The sequence below is a fragment of the Balaenoptera ricei genome, chromosome 21 (genome assembly GCF_028023285.1).
Source record: "Balaenoptera ricei isolate mBalRic1 chromosome 21, mBalRic1.hap2, whole genome shotgun sequence".
Classification (NCBI taxonomy): domain Eukaryota; kingdom Metazoa; phylum Chordata; class Mammalia; order Artiodactyla; family Balaenopteridae; genus Balaenoptera; species Balaenoptera ricei.
The window spans coordinates 33,255,370-33,282,812 of record NC_082659.1 but is presented as its reverse complement, the minus strand read 5'-3'; the positions used below and the strand labels follow the sequence as shown (position 1 = coordinate 33,282,812).

The window sequence follows — 27,443 nt, the reverse complement described above, 5'->3', positions numbered from 1 at the left end:
AGCAGTGTGACATTGAAGCCTCCCTGAGAAAAATCCAGAGACATATTTTATCCCCAACTGCCTATAGCTTCAAAAGGAACCTGCTTTAAACCCAAGAATGTTCTGGATCTTTGAGGCTTCTTTTGTGGGCCTGGTTTAGTCTTTTGGGGTCCTGCCCTGAGAGATCCTATGTTGTGGGTTAGAACTTGGGGGTCCCAAAGCCACCCCATCACTCCAGGTATAGCCTGCAGGGTCTGGGTCCGGGCCATCTCTGGGACCGGGCTCCCCAGGGACACTTAGGAGCCCAGAGAGCCTTGGCTTGTTGGCGTTTGGAGGGAGCATTAAAATATTCAGCAGAACGGCTTTCTTGACAATTACCTCCTTTGCAGACAAAACTCAAATGAATCAATGCCCAAAGCCACTGATTTCAAGCCATGGCCAGTTCCTATAAATTCCACTAGGGTACAACTCTGTAACCTAGACAGCCTTCTGGGGAGTTTTTCAGTGGGATTTCACCTTTCTAGTGGAAATAAGTGTGCAAGGCAGGTCTTATCTGGGTCGGCAGTGATCTCTGTGCTGTTGTCTGTGCTGCTGCTGGCATCTGAGTCTGCTGCCCTCCCAGGGTCTGCTGGCGGTTCCCTCCTTCTGGGGATGACCCCTTTTGGCTTCTGCAAAACGGGTCTCTCCTGGCTTTCCTCCCTCCTCTTTGCTGCTCCCTCCCCGTCCTCTTTTCTGAGCTCCCTGGAAGTACTGCCTCAGTCCGTGGGCCCCACTTTTTCTCTCCACACTTATCCTGGGGGACCTCTCTCACCTCCAAGACTTTCAACTTCCCTCAGGTGCCTCCTTGCCTTGCCCTCTTCCCTGGGGCTCAGTGTCGGGTTTCCAATCACCTACTTAACCTCTCCACTTGGGTCTCTCCTAGTCATCTCACACTGCACTTGACTGACACCCAGCCCTGTCCCTCCCAGGCCCATGGTATCCCACTGCCTACCTTGCAAAGGGCCTCCTCGTCCATCCTCTCTTTCAGTCACCATTGTCGTGAGACTTGCATTCCCGTCCAGCTCAGAACGGCTCGTGGTGTCCCCCGAAGCCTTGTTGGTCACCCTCTCTCCTCTCTTGCTTTCCAGATGGGTTACACTCCACTCCACGTGGCCAGCCATTATGGGAATATCAAGCTGGTGAAGTTCCTGCTACAGCACCAGGCAGACGTCAATGCCAAGACTAAGGTACTGGGATGCCTGAGAGCAGTGCCAAATCCAGATGCAGCCAGGGTCTCTCCGGGCACACTTGGGGCTCCACCACAACTTTCAGCTTTGACGCTGGAGGAGGAAATGGGGGAAATGCCTTTCTCTGTTGCACACAGAAGACGCACATGCTCTGTGGCAGGTGGGCAGTGCTTTCTCTCGTAGCTAGCTCATCCTGCCAAACGTCTGCCTGCTTTACAGCTCGGATACAGTCCCCTGCACCAGGCAGCTCAACAAGGCCATACAGACATCGTGACACTGCTTCTCAAAAATGGTGCTTCCCCAAACGAGGTCAGCTCGGTAAGTACCCACCCGGTTCCTGATTTCAGAGACCTGCTCTCACGGGCGGCCCCACGCGATATCCCTTCACCAGGGAAGCTCGGGTCATCCTCCTGCGCGTCTGGGGCCTGGACGGGCTCCCCAGGGCGTGGGCTGTTGGGATTAGTGCCTCCTTCTGGAAGACAGAAGGTTATCCTGGTAGCACTGTTTCCCCTCCCCCCTTTTTATTTTGTTTTAAATATTGTCAAAACCCTTTCTGAAATCTGTGGGAGTGAACAAAGCCAAATGTCTTGAGTGGTTTGTGATGCTTGGGGGCCTCGGGGTCTTCAGCCATGTCCGTGGCCACCGTTCAGGATGAACTTCCTCCCCTAGATGACGCGATTGTCAGCTTCCCTAGGTTATATCCGCGGCCACTTCCAGCTCAGCAAGCGTGCAGGCCTTTGATTGTAGGCGGGGTTGCTGAAACCGTAACTGTGGATGGGGCTGAATCGGAGCGGGGCATGCCCTGGGACCAGAGAATTTAGAAGAAAAGAAAGCCTCAATATCCGTTTAGTGTCACTTAGCTCTCCTTTTTCAAATCAGAGTAGAAATAGACCCCTCCCCTGTTTATGGTGACTTGTGATTTCTGATTGGCCTGAAAATAGCTCATTTGAAGTATGTGGATTACTTTAACTATCTGAATGCTCAGTAACTGACACCCAAAGAACTGGCCTTGGGAGCCGTGGGCAGTACTGCCCTGTGCCCTCCTATTCCTACAACTGCATCTGGTGCCCCCCTGACCCTGACCTTCCCGCTGGCTCTCCTCTTGGCCACCCTTGACTTTGGTGGTAAGATCTCCCCTGCTCCCGTTCAAGGCTCGCGCACCCAGGGCTGCAGATGCAAATACCGTGGCCTCCTCTCGCCCGCACCCGTCGCTGCAGACGTCGGCGACACACATCTGGGCCCACGCGTGTGCAGGGGTCTTGCTCTGGGTATGAACGATTGGGGCGTGAGCTCGGTCTGATCTCGCCCTCCCTTTGCTGTTCTCCCCAGAATGGAACCACACCTCTGGCCATAGCCAAGCGCTTGGGCTACATTTCTGTAACAGACGTGCTCAAGGTTGTCACCGATGAAACCAGTGTCGCGGTACGTCTGCTCCTCCCCTGCACCCCTACCCTGGACACACACAGCCTGGCCGCAGGGCGCCCCTTGGGGTACCCCGGGAAAGGGAGCCTAGGGGTCCTAGGATTCCCGCGGGAAGCTCAGAGCCAAAAGAATTGGGGGCGGGGCTCCTCCTTCATCAGGCGGGTCTTTACTGCCACCTAGCGGCCGGAGGAGTAGGGGCCGCCACCAGACCGGAGCGGGCAGCCCTGGATGGGACTGGGGGCAGGGACCAGGCGCCGGGAAGCTGGGGTTCCGTTCATCCCTCTGCGGTTCCTGCCAGACCCCAGAGACCCTCTTAGCTGTCACTTTCTTCATTTTGGACAAACCTCCTTTGCCATCTCCTTCCTGTCTCCACACTCACAAGCAGGTAACTGCTGAATGGGTGAAAGGACCCGCTGCTGTGTTTGGGTTGAAGTCTTTGCTTTTTCTCGTTTTAGTTGGTCAGCGACAAGCACCGGATGAGCTTCCCCGAGACGGTGGATGAGATCCTGGACGTCTCTGAAGATGAAGGTACAGGCTGGGATCAACACCGCGTCCGGGTCAAGTCAGGCTGAAAGGGGTGCTCGGGGCTCTGAACACTCCGGGGGGGCCCCCTGCTGCCGCCCCGGGGCACCTCACAGCATGCCCGCCTCTGCCGTCCGAGTCAGAGCTGGACAGAACCAAGCTCTAAAGATGCTGTCCGTTATCCAAAAGACTCCTTTAATGTGATTTTAGGAGAAGGAAATCTACGTCGCAGGGATTAAAATATAAAATCCCACAAAGTTTCACAAATACATATGTGTCTGCCTATATCATACAAGGCCTTTGATTCAACTCAGTCAACTCTCAGAGCTGTAAGGAACTGTCATAAAACTCCACTTGGTGCGTTCCTTGTGCTTTGAACAAAGCTGTTGCATTTAAAATCTGGAAGAATTGCTTTTCATAAGCTGCTCTTCTGACCACGCGCTGGGTCGACAGTCAGTCATTATGAAATGACTATAGTTTCAACTTCTGTGGCCATGGGTACTTGTGGCATTTTTCCTGCCCCAGGCAAGCCTGTCTTCCCACTTAACTTGGAAGAGAAAGATCGTGATAAAAAAAGGGTGGGGCTGGATCAGATTGCTCTCTGGCCCCTTGCATATCAGTAACCCAGGGGTCATGTAGTTTTGTCAACTAGGTGATGAGAGCTCTCCTGTATCCCCTTTGATGATTTGCCTCTTAATTTAACTGACTTCAATCCTATCCGTCCTTAAACTTGGCTCTTCTTTGCTTTCCAGGAACTGCTCATATAACTCTAATGGGTATGAAACACTTTCTGTTCCCTGTGGTCCTTTCTCACAAGCGCATTTCACTCTAAGCAATCCAAGATCTCATTAATCCATCCCTGGTTTTCATAACAATCAGAGCTTGACTAAAACAGGAAATTTCCACCTGTAAGATCCGTGCCCTGGCGGGCGGCTCTGGCCTGTCCATGTCTGTGTCTGTGCCCATGCCACTGTGTCTGTGATCATAACTGCATGAGCTGCTGTGATTTCCATTCTGTCGGCTCCAGATCACAACGCCAGGACACACACTGCTGAGGGGCAGTAAAGGACCCTGCAAGGTCCAGGGCTCCAACTCCAGTGCAAGGAGGCGAGAGAAACAAAGAGGCAGAGTCTGGTTTGCAGGCAGACTTTGAACCTCCTGGTGATGCACTTAGGAAATAATGAGGGTTCAGCCACCATGGTTATTAAAGTTCCTAGAGCCTCTCAAAATGGATGGGTTTGGTTCCATGGTCGTTTATTCTTCTGTCGCGTGTGGTGTGGAAAAGATCAGAAGCACCTCTTTCTTTGGTGTCACTGCACACGCCACAAGGGCTGTTTTGAAGTGGAACTTGTCAGGCAAAAAAAGTTCTTTCTGATGGAACTGTTTTCTTCTCCAAAGCCTGGTGCAGACTAAGATATTAGGGGCTGGCTGCCCGGCTCCAGGTACCAGGGCTGGAGGAACAGGGTCAGGGCTGGTCGAAGACATTGCTATGGTCCCCTTGGAGCATCTGAGACCTTCCCCCACTCCTCGGGGGCGAGCGTTGAGAGGAGGAGCAGCAGATTCCCTCTTTTCTTTTGAAAAAGAAAAGAGGGAATTTCCGTCCTGTCACTCACTTAAACTTGTGTGGTTTCAGGGGAAGAACTTGTTGGCTTCAAGGCTGAGAAGCAGGATTCCAGGGATATAGATGAAGAGAAAGAGCTGCTGGATTTTGTGCCGAAGCTGGACCAAGTGTAAGAAATGCTCGCGCCGGGGCAGGTCCAGGTCCACCCCGGGGACGCAGAGTAGGAGGATTCCAGAGCGGGACGGTTCCAGGAAGGCCGGGCCTGGACAGAGCGCTGGTCCAGCACGGTGCCAGGCGGGGGCAGAGGTCTCTCCTACTGCGAGCCACCCTCTCTGGGGTCCCTGCCCCCCCCACTGTTCCTCCTCTCCTCGCTCAGTCTCCTATCCATACCCTTCCCCCTCTCACACACTCAGCTTCCCCCCAGAAAAAATCCACTAAGGGAGATTGCCATTAGAAACCATTGCCAAAAAGGGGGTGGGGGGATTATTATGGGATTATATGAAATCATGTGTGTGAAACTTTTGAAAATTGCAAAGCACTACAGAATTTTTTAAATCTTTCATTCAATTAAAAGAATTTAAATAATAAAAAAAAGAAAGGAACTTTTGCCAAGCTGGCCTCAGAGGCCGGCCACGTCCCTCCGTCGGCCTGTCCATTAGGGAAGACCCACGGAGGGTTTGTGTCTGCCTGTGTTTCTCATTCCTCCCTGAGATGCTGTGCTACTGCGATGTGGGTGCATCGCCACACCCGGGGACTTTGTGAAGGAATCTAAAAGTGACAGCTTTCTAGAAGCACTGAGCCCTCGGTATTTTCTGAAAAGACAGACGTGTGCCAGCTTGGTCCCAGGGCTTATACAAAATCGGGCAATGGACCAAGGAGAAGGAAAACTATGATTAGTATTTACTGAACTTCGTTTAGAAAGAAACATGAGACTCGGACCCTGACCATGGAGAACCTACAGATGTATTTGGTAGAATCAAAACACACACCCAGTGGACAGATCGTGATGCAGAATAAGATGTAATGGCTAGAGCGAGGGTTCCCTCACCAAGGGGTCGAAGGCTGCAGAACGGGGGTGGTGCATGCAGGAAGACTTCCTGGAGGAGGCAGGTCCTTCGCTCAGCCAGGACAGTCGGGCTCTGGGGACAGGCATGGAGGCAGAGGGAGGAGGCTGGTCAGTGTGTGAAGGCCAGGATGTACCACATGTGCCAGTGGGGTTCAGGTCGTGGCGAGCGGTCGGATCGGATAGGTCATCCTGGGGGTACAGAAGTGTTTCACTAAGGCCTTCCGTGGAAGATGGGGCTACTCATAAGGATCATCCCTTGATGTCCCAATGTTCTCGGCACACAGGGTGGAATCCCCAGCCATCCCTCGGATTCCTTGCGTCACACCTGAGACAGTGGTGATCAGATCTGAAGAGGCAGAACAGGTAAGAAGCATCCTTTCTCTTACTTCCCCTTGGCAGTGAGCAGGTCCCCTGGACGGTGACTGTTTTGAGATGACCTGCAGGACGATAGGAACTCATAGCTGAAAGCTGGCAGCATTTACCAAGCCCTGCAGATCCCAGACTCCACGTGTTCTTGGTAGCACTTGTGCTGTCAGTGCTCTTGTCCTAGCTATTGATGATCTGGGTCTCCGAGAGCCCAAGGGCGTGTGGGACACCCTCACGCTGGTCTCAGTGGGGCTGAGAACTGACTCCAGAAGTTTTGGCTTCAAAGCCCATGTTCTCGGGGCCACAGCCCCTGAGCACACGCCTTATGCACCTGTTGGGGCCAAGGGTCCCGGCGCCAGAGAGGGAGCCTGAGGCTGCATCTGCACTTCTATGAAGCTGCGGGCGACTCTGGAGCTCTGAACTTTTTTTCTTTCACATCCATAAAAAAAAGGGGACAGTTTCTGCCTCACCTTCCTCAAGGGATTACTGGGAGCTTAAAATACCAATACAGATGGAAAGAGGATGTCAAGGAGAGCTGTTCCCAGCGTGGGCTGTTACTCATTACAATACCCTATTTTGTGGCTTCCCTGGATGCCACCTGAATTTGTCTCCAGGATCGGTGGGATGGTTTAAAACAATGCAATTCCTCTTGGTTTAATTTTAGGCCATTTGGCACTTTTTCACCTGGGCAAAGGGGTTTTCTAGGATAAAAAGAAAGCAGTGTGGTATTTGAAGGTTGGGACTGGCCACCCTGAGGCCCGATCACCGAGCTGGGCTTGTCCGTTTTCCAGCTGAGGCTGGTCTCTTCCCCTGCCACTGAAGGCATGCGTGTCCCCTCGACCCGAAAGTGGCGCCAGGAGGAGGCGGCTGAGATGCCGTCCAATCCGCTGTTGCACCCTCGGGCACATCACAGTGGTGTGACCTCGGTGTCACGCCCCGGGTGGCATTTGGGAGATCCGGTCAAACATGGCCCTGGGGCTGCTGTGGCACGTTCCCCGGGGGCCGCCGAAGACGACAATGAGAAGGATCCGAGCGGACCCGGCTCTTGCTGTTCCCTGGCCAACCGTGCCCTCTGAGTCCTTGCCTAAGTAATGAACCCGAGGCGGCAGGTGTCTCCTGGCGTCCCGCTGTGCCCCGTGTGGGGTGGGAGGATGTGGGAGGAGATGGTCCAGCTGGGGAGGGCCTCAGAACGCAGGGAGGGTGACTACCGCAGGGCCCAGCTGTGTGGCGGGAGCCCTTCCAGATCGGAGTCAAGGGGAAGGCTTCACACAGGAGGCGAGAGGCGAAAAACGAACAGGGGCGTCCAGCGAAGGAGAGGGACGTGGGTGTCTGGACCGACGGGGAAGCGAGAGCGAGGGCAGAGTTGAGAAGAAACCTGGAGGGGACCTGCTGGCTTCGTGAGTCCTCGCCACGTACGAGGCCTGGGGCGAGGCAGCCCTGTGGTCCCCAAGTCACAACAGCACTGCAAGGAAGGGGCTGTCCCATCTGCAGATGAGGAAGAGGGAAGCCCCCGGGACGAGGGTCTGTTTCTCTCGTGCCTCTCGATGCCCCAGGACACGTGGCTTGCCCAGAGCCAAACAGCTCATAGGCGACGGTGTGGGGAAGCAACGCCAGCTCTAGTGTGAAACCGAGCTGTGTAGAGCGGAGGGTTCGCGTCAGGGGCGGAGCGGTGGGGAGGAGCTAGAGGACGCGGGCAGGTCAGGAGCGCACGTGGTGCAGGAGCTGAGACTGAGGCCGGACGGGAGGGAGGACTCGCTCCATCGTCCGAAGCTCTGGCCCAGGGTCCTGAGCCAAGGAGAGGCCGTCCGTGTCGGTACGAGGAAGCCCGTGCTTCCTTTTAGACTACGGGTGAGCTCTGTCCCAACGGGTCGGTGGGGAGTGGGGAGCGCCCCCTACGCTGGGCCCCTTGGTTCATGGCTGAGCCTCCCCGACCTTGGCCGAGACCATCAGCCGTGGCCCAGGGGTGATAGGACAGCTGGCCTTTCTCCCCTCTGCAGGCATCTAAGGAGTATGATGAAGACTCACTGATCCCCAGCAGCCCGGCCACAGAGACCTCAGACAACATCAGCCCGGTGGCCAGCCCTGTGCACACAGGGTGAGTGGCCTGGGAGGGGCTGGCAGCTCTGGCCCTGCTCGCCCACCCAGGAGAAGCCAACACAGACCCGCTGTGCCCTAGGTTCCTGGTGAGCTTCATGGTGGACGCCCGCGGGGGCTCCATGCGGGGCAGCAGGCACAACGGCCTGAGGGTGGTGGTCCCGCCCCGGACGTGCGCAGCACCCACTCGCATCACCTGCCGCCTGGTGAAGCCCCACAAGCTGCCCACGCCGCCCCCGCTGGCCGAGGAGGAGGGCCTGGCCAGCAGGGTCATCGCCCTGGGCCCCACGGGAGTCCAGTTCCTGAGGTGAGAGGTCACTCCCATGCCCCCGACCTGTCCCTGCCACGCTGTCACCACCCAGCCCCAGCCCAGCCCAGCCCGGGCAGCGGGGAGGCGAGCCTGGAGCCCGCACCCGTGCTCTCTGTGTCCTGACCGGTCAGAACCAGGACCCCCTGTGTTCCTTCCACGGCCTGTTCTAGGTACACGTAGGAGTCTGTTCCCCAGGGGGAGCTTAACGCCCTCAGCTCCTGTGTGACGCTAGAGGCGGGGTGAAGATGGCCACTTTCGGGGCCCCCAGGGTTTGATTATTTAAGCTCTGAAACGGTCTTCCTAGAAGGCGGCCCTGCAGCATGGCCCCCAAGGACAAGACTGATGGTTTCAGAGGCTCGGTCCTCACCTTTCCCGCAGCAAAAGGGCTTCTCCTTGGAGCTCTGCGTCCCTCAGGCGCCGCGGGCTCTATGTTGGAACAGGTCTTGCCCAGGAGGCCCCATCCTCCCGTCTCCGTCCACGGCCTGTCCCCGCTCCCAAGCTTTCATCCACCGATTGTAAAACAGCTGTAAAACGCTTTCACGGTGACTTCCCCTTTACATGTAGTCCTCAAAGCCGTCCTCCCAAGGAAATGTCCTCTCACACACTGACAGAGGAAGCTGAGGCTCAGAGGGGGTGGGTCTAGGACGTCAGGAGGGCTCTCGGGGTCAGGTCCAAGGGCAGCTTTATTCTGCTGAGCCTCGGCCGTGTGGCCATGGCAGGAGAGCCCCCTGTGAACTGAGGTTGGGGCCTGGTGGGGAGCGAGAGGGTCCTGGGGGTGTCTCGGGAACCTGAGGCAGGTCTGTCCGTCTGAGGACCAGCCTGCAGACGGGACGGACGCTTTCCAGGCAGGACCCAGCTGCTCTTCCCTACTGAGCCCGTGGCTGCCGCCCACACGGCACGCACACCTGCGTCCAGGCCCCTCCCCACTGTCCCCTGTCCCCCCAGCCCTGTCATCGTGGAGGTCCCCCACTTCGCCTCCCAAGGCCGTGGGGACCGTGAGCTCGTGGTGCTGCGGAGTGAAAACGGCTCCGTGTGGAAGGAACACAAGAACCGCTACGGAGAAAGCTACCTGGATCAGATCCTCAACGGGATGGACGAAGGTGCGCGAGCCCCAGGGATCTGGAGCGCGGCCCTCCTCCTGGAGGATGGGGCTTGGGGTTGCACTTTGGGGTGGGCTGTCGGGGCCTCCCGGAGTGTGGGACCCCCTGAGAGGCCAGAGACGGCCCAGCTCCGGCACCCGGGCCCCTGCAGCCTGGTCTCCTGTGCAGGACCCCCTGGGCCAGGACCTTTCTCCTTCCAGGTGGCCCAGCCTGCTGCCCCTGGCGGGGCCTGGGGAGGGGGCGCCAGAGTGGGGATCAGGGGCCCTGGGAAGCCACCGTGGTGACGGGCGGGCACGGGCCTGTGGTTGCAGAGCTGGGGAGCCTGGAGGAGCTGGAGAAGAAGAGGGTCTGCCGCATCGTTACCACCGACTTCCCCTTGTACTTCGTGATCATGTCAAGGCTCTACCAGGACTATGACACCATCGGCCCCGAGGGGGGCTCCCTGAAAAGCAAGCTCGTCCCCCTGGTGCAGGCCACCTTCCCAGAAAATGCTGTCACCAAGAAAGTGAAGCTGGCCCTGCAGGTGACACAGCCCCTCCTTACCTGCTGGGGCCCCATCACCTGGACCGGGTTCAGGGATGGAAGGCGTCAGGGCGCTCAGAGATGACCCTCCTCCCCAGGACATCTCCACCCGTTGGTCCAGGGCCTGAAAAGTCCCATTAGAGCCCTGACCTTAAAGCTCAGAAGAAGGTTGGGTGGGTGGGATAGGGCAGACGCTCCGGTAAGTTGCAGAAAACCCTAGATAACGTGTTAAACCACAGGCTTAGCGTGAGGGGAAGCCACTTGGCTTCCTGGAGAGGTGCCTGATGCTGAGCAAGGCCCCCGGGAGTGGGGAGCAGCAAGGAAATGGGGACGGGGGCTCAGAGAGGAGAGCCGGGCTGGCCGTCAGCAGGAGCGGGATCCCCCCCGCCCCGACCCCCCGGGAGCCTTCGCACCTGCCCGGACAGCCGCTCTCCTCCTCCGTCCATGAGCCCCTCTGCTGCTCCGGGGCTGAGTGTACCCCCTGGGCACTTCGCAGGCCCAGCCTGTACCCGATGAGCTGGTCACCAAACTCCTGGGCAACCAGGCCACGTTCAGCCCCATTGTCACCGTGGAGCCGAGGCGCCGCAAGTTCCACCGCCCCATCGGGCTTCGGATCCCACTCCCTCCCTCCTGGACGGACAACCCGCGGGGCGGCGGCGGCGGCGGCGAGGGAGGCGCCGCCAGCCTGCGGCTGCTCTGCAGCGTCACTGGTGAGCGGGCGCCCGCCCTGCCCTGCCTTCGGGGCAGCAGCTCCGTCCACGCCCACGCACACCTGGGGAGACGGGAGGACCCAGAGCTGGGGGCGATGGGCTCCGCGCAGGGATGAGGAGCTGCGTCTGAGTAGAGCCGCCCCGGCCCCGGAGAGCCCTCTGACCCCCGAGGAGGGCTGCTCCGCGGGGAGGGGCGGAGGGGCTGCTGTGCACGTCCCGCGTTGGCCTCTGGAGACGGTCCCCCAAGCCCTTTCTACTGCTGTCACAGGAGGGACAGACCAGGCCCAGTGGGAAGACATCACGGGGACCACCAAGCTCATGTACGCCAACGAGTGCGCCACCTTCACCACCAACGTCTCTGCCAGGTGACACCCCGCCTGCCCGGCCCCACGGGTCCCCGGGCCCCGCACGAGGGGGCAGCGCTGTCCCCATGGGTGGCCATGCTTAGGCCGTCACCTGCCCACCCCACCACCGGGGCTGTCAGAGAGGCCACCGCTCGGCTTACAGGCCACTGGATGGCGGAGACGCTCCCCCTCAGGCATTTAGGGACAGGCTCACGGCTGCCCTCTTTTCAGGTTCTGGCTGTCGGACTGTCCTCGGACGGCTGAAGCTGTGAACTTCGCCACCCTGCTGTACAAGGAGCTCACCGTGGTGCCCTACATGGCCAAGTTCGTCATTTTCGCCAAGATGAACGATCCGCGAGAAGGGCGACTGCGCTGCTACTGCATGACGCCGGACGACAAGGTGGACAAGACACTGGAGCAGCACGAGAACTTCGTGGAGGTGGCGCGGAGCAGGGACATAGAGGTAGGGCCTGGCCCCCTGGGCTCCCGCCTCGTGGCCCGGAGCAGGGACATAGAGGTAGGGCCTGGCCCCCCTGGGCTCCCGCCTCGCGGGCAGCCGTTGCTTCTGGGACCCAGGGCTGTCAGGAGGGCAGCCTCTGCAGAGGGGCTCCTGGGCCGTGTCCCTTTAAGAAGCGTCAACGGGAAGCTTCCCCAGAGCCGAGGGACACCATGTGGGTCAAGGAGACAGCAGGCTGTCAGCCCAGTGATTTGTGGTGCTAGGAGCTGACATTTATTAAAGTTCTTACACCCCAGGTACTTTTAAAAGTGCTTGAGTGGGACTTCCCTGGCCGTCCCCTGGTTAAGACTCCACGCTTCCACTGCAGGGGCACGGGTTCAATCCCTGGTCGGGGAACTAAGATCCCGCGTGCCGCACCGTGTGGCCCAAAAGCAAAAAGTGTTTGAGTGGCATCATCTCCCCATCTCCCCTGATTCTCATAACTGTGTGTCCTTTTGTTATCCCCCATTTACAGATGAGGAAAACGAGACTGAGGGAGGTTAAGCAACTTGCCCAAGGTCACACAGCTGAGTAAATGGCAGAGAAAGGATTTGTCCCAGGAGTCCGACCGCAGAGCCCACTTTCCCTGCCACGCCAGGGGTTTGGCAGCACCCAGATGAGGAAGCAGGGGAGAGGCTGGGCAGATGGGGGAGCAGTAAAGAACGGGGACTAGGTTTGAACCTGTTACCCATCCCAGGGTCCTCACTCAGGTTAAGATGTGTGACAAAGCAGGACCTTTCTGAAGATCTGGCCTCAGAGGCTGTGCTGAGCCTTCTGGGGGCTCTGAGGGCCCAGAAGAAGGAGCACAGGGCTGGGACCTGCCTCTAATGCTGTTTTGGGCACTAACCAGTCTCTTTGGGCCTCAGTTTCCTCAACTGTCTAATGGGTTCACGATAACTTCTCAGCTGAAAGCATTATATACACAGTAGGGATCATTATATTCTGGGTGAGATTAAAACACAACATGGTCCTTCTGGCACTCATATAAAGTAAACATTGCTGGATGGTGTTAAAAGAGATAAATGTCTTTTGGAAGCCGTATTATGATTTCCTGGTGGAGTTCTAGAGTACTCTGATGGCAATGTTGATCAACCACACAGGGATGTACGAAGATTCCTGCTCATTAGAAAATCCTCTGAAGTAAGGAAGCATCCGCCGCAACCTTTCCGAAACACTCAGTGGGGCTTCCCAGAGCACGGCTCCTGGGGGCTCGTGGGGAAGCAGAGACGGGAGCTGACAGGCGGGACCGGGCATCTGGGCATTGCTCCTGACCAGCTGCATTTGCTTTCCCTTTCCTGCAGGTTTTGGAAGGAATGCCCCTCTTCGCAGAGCTCTCCGGGAACCTGGTGCCCGTCAAGAAGGCCGCCCAGCAGCGGAGTTTCCTCTTCCAGTCTTTCCGGGAGAACCGGTTGGCCATTCCCGTCAAGGTGCGGCCTCCTCTCGCCCACCCCTCACCCGGGTCTAGAAGTCCGGGAGGCGGAGAGCTCTGAGCCAGCTGGGCTGGTGGCCAGTGGGGCGGGCCCTGACTCTCCCTTTTGTGTGACTGAGTCTAGGTGAGGGACAGCAGTCGAGATCCGGCAGGGTCCTTGTCATTCCTGCGCAAGGCGATGAAGTACGAGGACACCCAGCACATCCTCTGCCACCTGAACATCAGCATGCCACCCTGCACCAAGGTGCGCGCCCTGCCAGGACTCTCAGCCGAACAGGTGGAGAAAGGCCCTGGGCTCTCCCCCGACACGGGCTGTGGCCCAGCCCTTCCCGCAAAGCTCGGGAACAAATGTCAGGGTGTGAGGGCGACACGCGTGCTCACACCGAGGCCCCGAGCTCCCCAGGACGCCCCTTCCAGGACGTTGGAAGGCGAGGCCTGACAACCGGGTGGCCGGTGGCTCAAGGTGTCCCAGCCACGTCAGGGCTTTTTCGGAGCCGCTTTTTCCTGTACTTGCTTGTCTTGCCCAGGCCCTCAGAGAAGGGAAGCCTGGTGTCTCAGCCCTGCGCTCGCCCAGGGCTCCGAGCCCAGCAGAGGCGTGAGCACCCAGCATCACTGGTGCCTGGGAGCAGCTGGGTCTCCGCTGCACTGGAGGCGGGGCGTCTCTTTGGTTGGTGTCGTCCTGTCATTTTTGTCATCAGCCTTTCATGCCAGACTAGACAAACAAGGTCACATCCAGACATCCGAGGCTTGTTTTCTCCTTTCTGTCTGAGGACTAGGGAGAACCGACTTCTCTTTCACAGGCAGGTTTCCCACAGCCTTGAACAAGCATCCCGGTGCTTTGCCACAGCGTGCGAAGGCTTGGGCATCAAAAACGGGTCTTTTGAGCGAAAGGAATCCAAAAAGAAAAACTTTTTAAAATTCAAACTCCAGCTCCGCCCGCTTACTGGCTGAGTTACCTTGGGCGGGTTAGTCCGCCCTCTGGGTCTCAGTTTCCCCCTCCCCGGTGAGATGGGAGGAATGATGGTACCTACCTCATAGGGGGTTGTGTCCATCAAGCAGGGCCTGGCACGTGATAAGGGCCATGTGAGCTTATCCTTATTAATAATAATAATAATAATAAAGTACGTGAGACTCCCTCTCGCCCCCCCTCTGCCCACACTTCTACCCTGTGCGTCGAGGCTCCAGGAAGTGCAGCTGCCCATCGTCTGCCAGGCCGGACGTCCTCCCTGCCTGCACCCACAGCACCCTTTCCTGGTCTCTGTCCTGCAGGGCAGTGGAGCCGATGACCGGAGGAGGACCCCGACGCCGCTGGCCCTGAGATACAGCGTTCTCAGCGAGTCCGCATTGGGTACCAACCTCTCTGTGCTCACCCCCTTCCCGGGGGCGGTGAGGGGGGCGGCGTCCCCTCACCCCGACGGGAGCTCCGAGCTGACACCACTGGCTCAGCCCTTGGCTGGGGTCTCCACTGACCCTCTCAGGCTCAGCCACCAATCGGGTGGACACGGAGCGTGCCCTGAGCACCCTCTGAGGTCCCTCGCCCACGCTTGTCGGTTCTGTGTCCTGCCAAGGCTACTAAATGGAATGTGATGCTTCCCCCAGGTTTCCTCAGCGGCGCAGACCGGGCGGACATGAAGATGGCTATTATATCAGAGCACCTGGGCCTCAGCTGGGCCGGTGAGTCGGGGAGTTGGGGCAGAAGAGCACTTTGCCTGTCTACACCTACCTCTACACGTCCTCTCCGCTAAAGGGCAGCTGATGAAGGCGTTTCTAAACCTCTTCCCACCACCGGTGCACACCTGACCTGGGATTGTCGCCATGGGTACCAATAGAGGGGGGGCTCCCTCCGTCCCCCACTTCTCTCTGGTTTTCCTTTTTAGAAACTCAACTTCGGACGTTACAGGAGACCTTAGAATGGATCCAGGCTGCCCATTTTACAGATGGGGAGGCTGAGATCTAGCTAACTGGGGTGACTTTAGTTGTGCAGTGAGCTAGTGACAGAGCCCTGAAAAGCCAGCAAACCAAGAACAAACACACAAGCGAACAAAAAATGTGCGTCCCGACTGCCTGCCCACCGCTCGCTGCACCGTACACGTCGCCGGTCCTACCGGCTGGCATTGTTGAGGGAAGGGAGGGAAGAAGGACAAGTCTGGACGTTTTTCATTTGTCATCTCTGGCCGTAGCTGAAGTCATACACAAGTCCCGTCCACCATGAGGGGAGACCTGACTCAACTGAGGCAGTGACAGCTCAGACTGCGTTTTACTCAGTCGCAGGCCCTATGACTTAATCCCCCCTTTCCTGTGAGATTCTGTATGAACAGACCCCCTTCACTCAGCCATCTGCAGAGGGGGCTTCAGACAAGCTCAGAAACCTTAGCAGTAACTTCTTGGAAGGCGGTGTGACGGAGCTCTCAACAGAAGTTCAGAGACTGTTCCTTCCTTAAGCCAAAAAAGCACATCTGCTGCTGCTTCTTGGTTTTGTGTGTGTTTGTGTGTGTTGTGTGTGTGTGTGGTTTGTATGTGGTGTGTGTGAGAGATGTGGTATGTGTGGTGTGTATGTGTGTGTGACTTGTGTGTTGTGTGTGGGTGTGTGTATGTGATGCGTGTGGTGTGTATGTGGTGTGTGTGAGTGTGTGTATGTGTGGTGTGTGTGTGTGTGGAGGGGGTACATGCATATGCTGATTCTCACCATCACTTTCCCCTCCGGTCTTCCTCATCCTTGAAATGAGACTCCGATGCTGTTCTCTCATCTAAAGCACCTGCGAGAAATAACAATAAAAATCACGGGAGGGGAAGAGCTAGCATTCTGTGTTATTGCCTTGCATTTAGATGGGAAATTGTATTTTCATTTTAAATGTGAACAACGACTTTCCGGGAAGAAACGTAAACACAGAAATACATTTCCATTATAACTGCTTCCCTCGGGAAAGGCGGTGGCGTGCAATGCAGCACCGAGGGGGTCAGCGGGTCGGTCCCTCTCCCGCTGTGGCCCCAGCCTGTCCTGTGACCTTGGATAAGGGGCTCAGTCTCGTTCATTCAATACCTATTTACTCTCCTGGGCACATGCCTCCTCCTGGCTCATTCCCTGGGGATACAACAGTGTGAGTGTCAGCATTTCACTAGGTATTTCCTTGGGAAGAAGGAATACCGAATCCAGAGGGAGATTGTTCTTTATCTCCCGGTCCCTGCCGGCGCCCCACTCCACGCGCGGGCTCGGGGGCCGGGGCTGGGCTCCGGCTGGGCTCACACCCGCTCTTGGTTCTTTGTGTGCAGAGCTGGCCCGCGAGCTGCAGTTCAGCGTGGATGACATCAACAGGATCCGCGTGGAGAACCCCAACTCCTTGCTGGAGCAGAGCGTGGCCTTGTTGAACCTCTGGGTCATCCGTGAAGGCCAAGATGCAAAGAGTCAGTACCGATGGGCTGGGGAGCCTTCTGTCCCCAAAGCCTGTGCCAGGACCTCTTCTCACCGAGTAGTTCTCCCTCCAAATTCCCTGGGTGGTGTTGGCCTTTGGAACCAATCTCTTCTGCACACTCTGTCTCACACATACATACACGCACACTCACGCACACATGCACCTCTCAGGATCCCTGGTCTTCTGGGCAAGCCTGCCAGGAGGGAATTTCAGAGAATCTTGGCCGTGATCTCTTCCCATCCTCAGAATGAGTTCACAATCGCACCAGGACCCTTAGAAAACAGCATCTGTGTAGGGTGTGTGCCTTCCGGTTGAATTTCTCAAACAAATGAGGATTGTCCCCTTGGGACAGAGCCCAGTGAGGAGTTCCCCCTCTGATGGAGTTCCTCTTCCAGGATTTTCTCCAACGGGAGGGAAGATTTGTCTCACGCTTTTCAGCCCCTCCTCCACCCCATTCCCGAACACAAAGCACTAAGAGGAAATTGAGTGTTTACGTTTGCATGGCAAATCAACTGGCAAGGACCAAGGATTTCCAGAAGATAGAATCCAATTATTCTCACTCTCATCTTCTTGTAGTATTCCTCTTAGGTTACAAAAAAAACACTTCCCATGCCTTGAAATTCGCCACTGTTAGGGTCTGGAAAAGATCTGTTAAAGGATAGCAAAACACAGGCCTACCTCCCTTTACGGTGCTTCACAGATATTGCGGTTTTTTCCCAATCAAATTCAGCAGGTCTGTTGGCGCCAATTTCCAACAACATTTGCTGACTTCGTGTCTGTCACATTTGGGTAATTCTCTCAATATTTCAAAATTTCTCATTATGATTGCATTTGTTACGCTGATCTGTTATCAGTGATCCTTACGTGACTATTAAGACTCACTGAAGGCTCAGAGGACAGTTAGCGTTTTTTAGCCATAAAATATTTTAAAGGTAAGGTAGATGCCTTGTCTTTCTAGACAGAATGCTATTGCACACTTAACAGACTAGAGCGTAGTGTAAACATAACTTTTATATGCACGGGGAAAACAACATTCGTGTTCTCGCTTTACCGCGATTTTGGCTTTATTGCGTGGGCGGACGGCAAGCGCAGTGTCCCCAGGTCTGCCGTCTTCTCCGAAGAGGTAGTTTGCTTTGACTTTGACAAGAGCGGGGGCCTGCAATCCCCCTCCTCGCAGTCTTCCCCCCACCCCGCCAGAGTTCAGAGCCGGGCGTCCCGCGCGCCCTGCGATGGGTAGCGGTCCCCCCAGCGCCCTCCTTCCTCCCCTCTGCCCGCAGTGGAGAACCTGTACGCGGCCCTGCGGAACATCGACCGCGGCGAGATCGTGAACATGCTGGAGGGCTCGGGCAGGCAGGGCCGCAACCTGAAGCCCGACCGCCGGCCCGCGGACCGGGACTACTCGTCGTCCCCCTCCCAGATGAATGGTGAGTGTCTCCTGGACGAAGGGGCCGAGCCGCCGCCTCCTGACCCTCCCTGGAACCTTCTCTCCCGGTGGCCGGAGGTCAGTCTTTCTCTGGACGGGCGGTGGTGAACGCAGAGGTGATGGGGGTGGCGCCCGAGGCCCGGGCAGGACGGGAGGAGCCGAGGCCCCGCTCGGCGGCCCCGCGTGCCGCACGCCCCCCAGCTCTGCGCATGCGCGGACCCATCGGCGACCCAGTCGGTGGGGGGACGCAAGGGCGCTAGGTTCTGGCGCAGGTCCCGTGGGGACCAGCCAGGGCGCGTCCTGAAGCCCTATTGCCACTCCTTCTCTGAGACGAAGCGGGATCTTTTCTTCAGGCCGGTCTCTGCTTTTCTCTCCCTTTTATCTCGCCCCATCTCTTTCCCCTGACTCGTTTTGATGTGGCTCGGCATGCCAAGAAGCCCCCATGTGACCGGGGGGCCCTGACCTTTGCCCCCAGCACCCCCCCCCCGCGGCCTTTGAAGACACCTTCCTTTTAGCAGGGGAAGCGGCCGAGTGAGGAGCACGGCCGGGGCCCCCCTTGCCCCTCCATCTCTGTCGCTGACCAGGGGCGCAGAAGCAGGGCGGAGGCCCTACCCTGCGGTGGGAGACGGGAGGCCGGCTTCTAGTCCCTTCTTTCCTCCTGACTCCACTGCTGAGTCATCAACCTCTTCTCTAAAATCAGCAAGTTGGATTAGAGACCTGAGGCTCCTCACAGGCCTTGAAACACAGTATGGTTCTGTGAACCGGCTTCCATGAGGCCGGCACATGCCCCATCCCACAGCTGCGTCGCTGTCCGCCCCCAGCTCCTAGGTCACCAGCCTTCCCGGCCACGCGCACGTGCGCGCGCCGTGTGAGCCCCTGTGGCCGGGGCTTGTGAGTGGAGGGTGGGGACAGGGGCCCTGCCCAGGGGGATGCCGCGTCCCTGACACGGGTGACTCTCCCACATCCTGTGTCTCCTGAAACATGCCATCCAGGGCCCCTGGGCACAGGGCTCATCTGTTGACCGCGTCCTGTGGCCTTTCTCTTCTGCCTCTGACCTCACCTGGCCTGCAAGTCTGCTCTCTCCCCCACTGCCTGTCTCCACTGTCTCACCTGGGCCAGGTGTTCAGGGGCCCTCAGCCTCCACTGATGCACGTCACCAAGGGCCCCCGGCCTGACGCTGGGGCGTCCTCTCTGCCTGCTGGCGCCTGTGTGCCCTCGGGGCTGTTCCCATGGAGGAGGCTTGCCCTCAGACCCAGCGTTGAGGGCTCCCAGGCTGGCCCTCTCCCCGCTCTTGGGGGACTAGCTGGACACAGCAGGGACTGCTAAGTGACCAACTCCCTTTCACGAGGACCAAGGGAAGGGGGCTGAGTGCTGCAAACTGGGGGAAATCGAGTGACAAAACACTTCTCCCTTTTTTACGTGATAACTGGTGACTTGGTTGGGTTTCTTAACATCCCCAGAGCTGTTTCAATCAAGTCAACTCAAGTTTTGGGGGTTTTGTGCCCCAATTCTATGGACACTAGGCCCATAAAATTACATGAGTATAAACAAGGCAGTTACAACAATTAAAAATCTGTCAAGAGGATAGATCCCATGTCAAGTGTTCTTATCACAATAAAAAAAACTGTTTAAAAGGGCAGTTAGGGACCCAGGTGTTCATGAATGTCTCCACTGGCCTCAGGATTCCAGTTGGGCCTGGAGACTCTCATCTAACGCCTGAGCAGAGTTCGAACCCCCGTGGGGCTGGGTCCTGTGCTCCGTGACTGTGCAAAGGCTGTGCAGTTGGTCAGCTCATTTGGCAAATATTTTCTGAACACCTGCCACATGCCAGGGGCTGTTCTAAGCAGGGCAGATAAGTCAGTTCTCAAACAGACAAAAAAAAAAAAAAAAAAAGAAAGAAAGAAAAGTCCCAAACTCTGCCTTCATGGAGCTTACCTTTTGTGTAGAGAGGCAAACAAAAATATAGTATATAAGTGAATTGTATAATGTGCTAGCAAGTAGATGGTGGAAAAAAACAGACTCAAGCAAGGGGGATCAGAGTGCTGGGCTTGGGGGATTAAATAGTGGGGTGGGAGCGGGTAGCATCTGAACAAAGGCTGGAGGGAGAGGAGGGAGTGGGTGTGTAAACTCGGGAGAGAGCACCAAGACAAGCATCCCGGGCAGTGGCCCTGAACGGGCGTGCTTGGTGCATCCACAGAACAGTGAGGGGCCAGAGGGGAGGAAGAAAGGGCAGGGGCAGCAGGAGGGCGGCTCCTCCAGGCCATCCTGAGGACACTGGTTTTACTGGGAGGGTGATGGAGAGCCGCTGTAGGTTTGGAGCAGAGGGGTCACAAGATGGAACAAGTTTACAAGGGATCCTCCCCTGCTTTGGTTGCAGACGTCACACTCTGAATGCTTCTGAGCTTCCTGGCTGCTCTGTCGCCTGTCAGCCCTCCTGAACCCCCTCGTCCAGCAGGTGTCCCAGCAAACGCAGGCCGTGTGCCCTGTGTGCACGCTCCCCCAGGCCGGAGCAGACACTCAGAAACAGACGCCCGCTTGGTCCATCCTGCCTTTCTGGGCACCAGAGCTGGCTTCTGTGTATTTTTCCTGCCTTCTTTCCAGTCCCAGGAAGACCATCCCACATCTGGGTGCCCTTCTGGCCCGGAGAGAAGGAGCAGGAGGGATCGGAGGTGGAAGGAAAGGGGGACAGCAGCCTCCTGCGCTTCCTCTGGCTTTCTGTCCTGGGCCAGCCCAGGCCTCTGCACCGATGGCCACGGCGGTACCTTGCCTCCTCTGTGCTTTACCTCGTTCTCTGCTCGTCTCAGCCTCCCTGTGGGCACTCAGGGCAGGGATTGGTTGCTCTGTGGTGTCAGGAAGATAGGAACCTGAGGTCTCTTGTCTTTCCTTCGTGGCTCTTCTTGCTGTGTTTGCCTGGACTGGCCAGAGTAGAAGGGGCTTTAAGTCAAAAAGCCAGTTTGCTTCTCTTGCACAGGAGGGAACTACCCCAGGCCCTTGGAATAAACATGAAAAAAAAAAATTGCCCGTGGAGCGAAAAAAAAGCATGTTCCTAAAAATAAAACAGATTTCTCATGTGAAAGGAAAAAATGGACATCTCACATCCTGTTTGGTCAACTCCATTTGGTTTGATGAGTTGGACATAATGTCTACTTGGAAATACAATATGTCTCATTTCTACGGACTCTTAGTGAACACAGCTAGTGAAGTGCAGCTCCTGCCTGAGTTAGGGTTGTCTGTCCACCCTTGTCTGGTTTGCTGCTGACATCAAACTAGTGGGGGCAGCGTTAGGCCTAGGTTAACAGAGACCCAGTGTGACAGCCCAGATGAGGGGAGGCTGGGGGGCGGGCCACTGCTGGACGGCTCTGCTCCAAATCTGTGTGTTTGGTTGCCTGTTACCTCATTTCCCCAAAAGGCAACCCCAGAGGGGAGAGCTCTAGACTGAGGGATGGGCTGGTGACCCAGGTATGGCAGGGCCATGTGAGACTGCCAGAGAGACAGGCACTTCTGGAGCTCAACCCAGGGGACTCAGCAAACCTTCCTGTGCTGTGGTCCACCCCAGACCGTGTGAGATGGTCCTCGCCGAGCATGGCCCCTATCAGTAGTAATCCCCGCTCCACTGAGTATGGACACCTACAGCCCCAGATCCACACTTGCGGGGGTGAGAGTGGGGTCAGCGGGGTCTTCTGGAGACTGAGAGGGAGCAGGGGGGCATAGCCCCTAAACACTGCGACCGGGGGAGGGCCTCCAGGACAAAACACAAGGGAGAACGAAGTCCTGGGGGAGGGTTGCACAAGTTCTCTTCATGGACACATTTTTGCTTGGGTGAAATTCCATTCTCATGAACCCCAGGAAGTTTCAAGGTGGAAAAGTCACCAAGAATGAGCCTCGGGTGTTCTGTGACCAGCAGAGTTACCCTCTCCCAGCCTTTATCAAGTCTTACTGAGATTCCCAGGAGTGAAAATGTTTATCCGGCCGTATCTGAGGGGCTGTCTGAGATGTATTCCACTTCCGGCCAAGATGAGGCAACAGGGACTGAATATACGCTCCTGCTTGAAACAAGCAAAAAATGGACAAATTATATGAAACAACAGTTTTCGAGACATTGGACATCAGGCAGCAAAGGACAGTGATCTATGAGACGTGGAAAATAAATGAAGTGAACCCTACAGTTGCCTAGATCACTGCCTCGAAAGAGTTTCTAAGTCATGGCAGAAGGAAGAGAAATCCAAGAAGACTCCCTGGTTAAGGAGAAGTTGCTGGGAGTCCAAGGAGACCAGGGCAGCTAGAGTTCCCTAGAGAGGCAGCTGCACAGAGAGAGAGCTCTGGAGACCTCCAGAAGGTCCCCCGCAAGTTTTGTTTGAATATTAATCATCTATTCCCAAGAGTCAGACTGATCGTTCACAGACACTGCATAGGGAACACAGAATGGTCCTGTCTCAAAAATGGAGAGTGATTAGCCCTAGGTTGATCAATGCTCCCACCTAATAAACCTTGAAAGCAAAACTCAGAAGGATCAAACTGTTTCCAAGGAACTCAACTACATAAGAGAACAAAGTTCAAGAATTGTTATAGGAATACAAAAATACCCAGCACCCAACTAGATAAAAGTCACAACATCCAATTAAAGATTACCAGACATACATACAAAGAGGCAGGGAAACATAACCCATAATAAGGAGAAAAATCAATCAACTGAAACTGACACAGATATTAGAATTAGCAGACAAGAATGGTAAAACAGTTATAACTATTTCAGATGTTTAAAAAGTCAAAAAAAAAAAAGTCAAGTAGAGACTTGGAAGATTTTTTTTTTTTTTTTTTGACTGCGTTGGGTCTTCGTTGCTGCGTGCGGGCTTTCTCTAGTTGCGGCGAGCGGGGGCTACCCTTTGTTGCAGTGCACGGGCTTCTCATTGTGGTGGCTTCTCTTGATGTGGAGCACAGGGTCTAGGCGCGTGGGCTTCAGTAGTTGTGACACGTGGGCTCAGTAGTTGTGGCTCACGGGCTCTAGAGTGCAGGCTCAGTAGTTGTGGTGCACGGGCTTAGTTGCTCCGTGGCATGTGGAATCTTCCCGGACCAGGGCTCGAACCCGTGTCCCCTGCATTGGCAGGCGGATTCTTAACCACTGTGCCACCAGGGAAGCCCTGGAAGATATTTTTTAAAGACCCAAACCAATCTCCTAGAGATGAAACTATAAGGTATAGGATGAATGAAGTACACTGAATGGGATTAGACATTACAGAAGAAGAAGGGAACTTGGCAACATAGCAATAGAAACTCCAAAATGAAACACAGGAAGAAAACAAAAAGCATCAGTGAACTGTGGGGAAATCAAGTGACCTAATATTTGTGAAATTAGAGCTTCCAGCAGAGAAGGGGGCTGAAAACGTATTTGAAGAGTTAATGGCCCAGAATTTTCCAATTTGATAAAAACTGTAAATACACAGATCCAAGAAGTTCAGTTAACCACATGAAACATGGAAGCTACTATGCCAAGGCACATTTTAAACAAATTGGTCAGAACCCGTGATAGAGAAAGGTTTAAAAGTAGCCAAAGGAAAAGAGCAAGACCCGTTATATACAAGGGGATAAAGATAAGGATTACATAAGATTTCTCATAGGAACAATGGAAGTAAGACAGTGGAACAATATCTTTAAAGTAGAACACATCTTGAAAGAATCACATCTCTAAAGTAATGTAGACTTCTATACCCAGCAAAAATAACTTCCAAAAATGAAGGCAAATAAAGACTTTCCCATACACACAAAACCTGAAAATTCATCACCAGGAGGTGCCTGCTACAAGCAAAGTTTAAAAACAAAATCCTTCAGGCCAAAGAAAAACGATACCATACAGAAACACGGATCTACGTGAAGGAATGAACTACCAAAAATGTTAACTATAAAAATAAATACATAATTTTCTTGTTATTTAAATCTCTTTAAAAGATGACAAAAATAACAATATAATGTTGGGTTTATAACATGTATAAAAGTAAAATATATTACAACAATGGTATAAAAGTCAAAAAATTTGAGAGAGAAATATGGAAGTATATTATTGTAAGGTTCTTATACTATATGCCAAGCATTATATAACATCACTTAAAAGTAGACTGTGATAGTTTAAGGATGTATACTAAAAGCCTTAAAGCAACTACTAAAATAATCAAAGAATTATAGCTAATAAGCAATCAAAATAGATAAAATGGAAAATTTCAATTAATCCAAAAGAGGAAAAAGAAAACAGATGGGACGAAAGTAGAAATTAGCAAATGACAGGTTTAAACCTAACCATATTAATAATCTCATTAAATGTAAATGACCTAAGTAACCCACATTAAAAGGCAGAGATAGGGACTTCCCTGGTGGCACAGTGGTTAAGAATCCTCCTGCCAATGCAGGGGACACGGGTTCGATCTGTGGTCCGGGAAGATCCCATATGCCATGGAGCAACTAAGCCCATGAACCACAACAACTGAGCCCGTGTGCCACAACTACTGAAGCCCGTGCACCTAGAGCCCACGCTCCACAGCAAGAGAAGCCACCGCGATGAGAAGCCCGCGCAAAGCAACGAAGAGTAGCCCCTGCTCACTGCAACTAGAGAAAGCCTGAGCACAGCAACAAAGACCCAAATGCAGCCAAAATTAATTAATTAATTAATTAAAGAAAAAAAGGCAGAGATAGTCAGACTGGATATAAAGGTAAATTTCAAATATATACTGCCTATAAGTAATGCCTTTCGAATATAAAAACACAAATTCCTTAAAAGTAAAAAGATGAGTAAATATAAACTGCTAACACTAATCAAAAGAAAACTGAAGTGGCTATATTAATATCAGACAAGTAGATTTCAGAACAAAGAATATTACCAGGGATAAAGAAAATAATTTCATAATAATAAGTAGTTAATCAAGAGGGCATCACAATCTTTAAATGTTTATGCACCAGTAATATAGCTATAAATACATGAAACAAAAACAGAAAAGGGCAATGAGAAATAGACAAAACCACAGTTACAGTGGGAGATTTCAATACCCCATCTTGATAATTGATAGAGCAAGTAGAGAAATGAGTAACCATATAGAAGATTTGACAACACTGTCATTCATCTTGACCTAATTGACATTAGGAATTGGAATGTGTAGAACATTCCACCCAATAACAGAATACACATTCTTTGCAATTGCACCTAGAACAAACCAATATAGACCATGTTATAGACTATAAAGTCTCAATAAATATAAAAGAATTCAAGTCATTCAAAGTATGTTCTCTGACCACAGTGAAATTAAATTACAAGTCAATAACTGAAAGCTACATGGGAAATCTCAAACATATGGAAACTAAATCATACACTTCTAAATAACCCATGGGTCAAAGAAGAGAGCAAAAGGGAAATTAGAAAGTATTTTGAATCAGGATATCAAAATGTATGGTATGCCAGTAAAGCAGTATTAGGGAGAAATTTATAGCACTAAAATGTCCACATTAAAAAAGAGAACAGTTCTCAAGTCAGTGACCTCAGCTTTATAATATCTTAAGATATTTGAAAAAGAAGAGCAAATTAAACCCAAAGTAAGCAGAAGGGAGATAATAAAGATCAGAGTGGAAATCAATGAAGTTGAAAACAGAAAACACTAGGGAAAATCAATAAAACCAAAAGCTGGTTCTTTGAAATGATCAATAAATTGATAAGCATACAGCCAGACTGAGAGAGGCAACATCACTAAAGACTCTATAGGTAGCAAAAGGATAATAAGAGAATATTATGACAATGTTATTCCAACAAATTTGAAAGCATAAGTGAAACTGACAAATTCTTTGGAAAACACAAACTATCAAAGCTCATGTAGGAAGAAATGAACACTCTGAATATATGAAATAAATTAAATATATAATTTAAAACATTCCCACCAAAATGTAACTTGATGCAGCCACTATGGAAAACAGTATGGAGGTTCCTCAAAAAACTAAAAACAGAGTTGCCATATGATCCTGCAACCCCACTCCTGGGCATATATCTGAAGAAAACTATACTTCGAAAAGATACATGCACCCCAATGTTCATTGCAGCACTATTCACAATAGCCAAGACATGGATGCAACCTAAGTGTGCATTGACAGATGAATGGATAAGGAAGATGTGGTACATATATACAATGGAATATTACTCAGCCATAAAAAATGAAATAATTTGCAGCAACATGGATGGACCTAGAGATCATCATACTAAGTGAAGTAAGTCAGAAAGAGAAAGACAGGGGGCTTCCTTGGTGGCACATTGGTTAAGAATCCACCTGCCAATGCAGGGGACACGGGTTCGAGCCCTGGTCCGGGAAGATCCTACGTGCCGTGGAGCAACAAAGCCCATGCACCACAACTACTGAGACTGCGCTCTACAGCCCGCGAGCCACAACTACTGAGCCCGCGCACCACAACTACTGAAGCCCAGGCGCCTTGAGCCCGTGCTCTGCAACAAGAGAAGCCACTGCAATGAGAAGCCCGCATGGCAACGGAGAGTAGCCCCCGCTGACCGCAACTAGAGAAAGCCCGCGCACAGCAACGAAGACCCAATGCAGCCAATAAATAAATAACTAAATAAATTTATTAAAAAAAGAAAGAGAAAGACAAATACCATATGATATGACTTATATGTGGAATCTAAAATATGACACAAATGAACGTATCTATGAAACAGAAACAGATTCACAGACATAGAGAACAAACTTGTTGTTGCCAAGGGGGAGGGAGGGTGGGGGAAGGGTGGATGGGAGGCTGGGATTAGTAGATGCAAACTATTATGCATAGAATGGATAAACAACAAGGTCCTACTGTATAGCACAGGGAACTATATTCAATATCCTGTGATAAACCATGATAGAAAAAAGCTATGAAAAAGAATGTATATTTATGTATAACTGAATCGCTTTGCTGTACAGTAGAAATTAACACTACATTGTAAATCAACTATACTTCAATAAAATAAATTTTTTAAAAAACCAATATTCCCACCAAGAAAACTCCAAGCCTAGAGGACTTAAGTGGTGAATGCTACCAGACATTTAAGGAAGAAATAACTCATTAAGAAAATTGTAAAGGACATAATGCTTCCCAACTCATTCTATGAGGCCAGCATTACATTTTTGGTCAAAAAAAAGAAAGCCATTACAGGAAAACTACAGACCAATATCCTTCATGAACATTTATGCAAAAAAATCTAAACTAAATTTTAGCAAATCAAATCCAACACTATATAAAAGGATAGTGCATCATGACCAAGTGGGGTTTATCCAAGGAAAGCAAAATGGTTGAATATTCTAAAATAAATCAGCATCTGGTTCTGCATGTAAGGAGCTTGGCTGTCACCACTCCACGGTAACAACAAGTAAAAAGCTACACGGTTTGGAAAATCAGTAACTCTTCCAGGGTCTGTAAGAGAAGTGAGGACTTAGGGCAAATTGCTGTC

General features: G+C 53.2%; 1 protein-coding gene across 2 annotated transcripts in view; it reads left to right on the top strand.

Annotated features, from left to right (window-relative positions):
- Positions 1-27,443, top strand: part of ANK1 (ankyrin 1) — a 96,797-nt gene that overhangs the window by 49,419 nt on the left and 19,935 nt on the right. The window contains exons 19-39 of one of the 2 annotated variants that reach the window (XM_059909392.1): positions 1,107-1,205; positions 1,425-1,523; positions 2,535-2,627; positions 3,083-3,155; positions 3,902-3,925; positions 4,783-4,879; positions 6,061-6,139; positions 8,140-8,237; positions 8,319-8,543; positions 9,492-9,646; positions 9,958-10,169; positions 10,665-10,878; positions 11,147-11,243; positions 11,454-11,685; positions 13,020-13,145; positions 13,272-13,391; positions 14,417-14,495; positions 14,747-14,821; positions 16,418-16,549; positions 17,835-17,981; positions 20,358-21,063. In XM_059909392.1, coding sequence (XP_059765375.1) covers positions 1,107-1,205; positions 1,425-1,523; positions 2,535-2,627; positions 3,083-3,155; positions 3,902-3,925; positions 4,783-4,879; positions 6,061-6,139; positions 8,140-8,237; positions 8,319-8,543; positions 9,492-9,646; positions 9,958-10,169; positions 10,665-10,878; positions 11,147-11,243; positions 11,454-11,685; positions 13,020-13,145; positions 13,272-13,391; positions 14,417-14,495; positions 14,747-14,821; positions 16,418-16,549; positions 17,835-17,981; positions 20,358-20,371 — 2,490 coding nt within the window. In that variant the 3' untranslated portion in view covers positions 20,372-21,063. Of the gene's footprint in view, positions 1-1,106; positions 1,206-1,424; positions 1,524-2,534; positions 2,628-3,082; positions 3,156-3,901; positions 3,926-4,782; positions 4,880-6,060; positions 6,140-8,139; positions 8,238-8,318; positions 8,544-9,491; positions 9,647-9,957; positions 10,170-10,664; positions 10,879-11,146; positions 11,244-11,453; positions 11,686-13,019; positions 13,146-13,271; positions 13,392-14,416; positions 14,496-14,746; positions 14,822-16,417; positions 16,550-17,834; positions 17,982-20,357; positions 21,064-27,443 lie in introns of those variants that run through there. The other variant, XM_059909397.1, reaches the window with a different exon arrangement.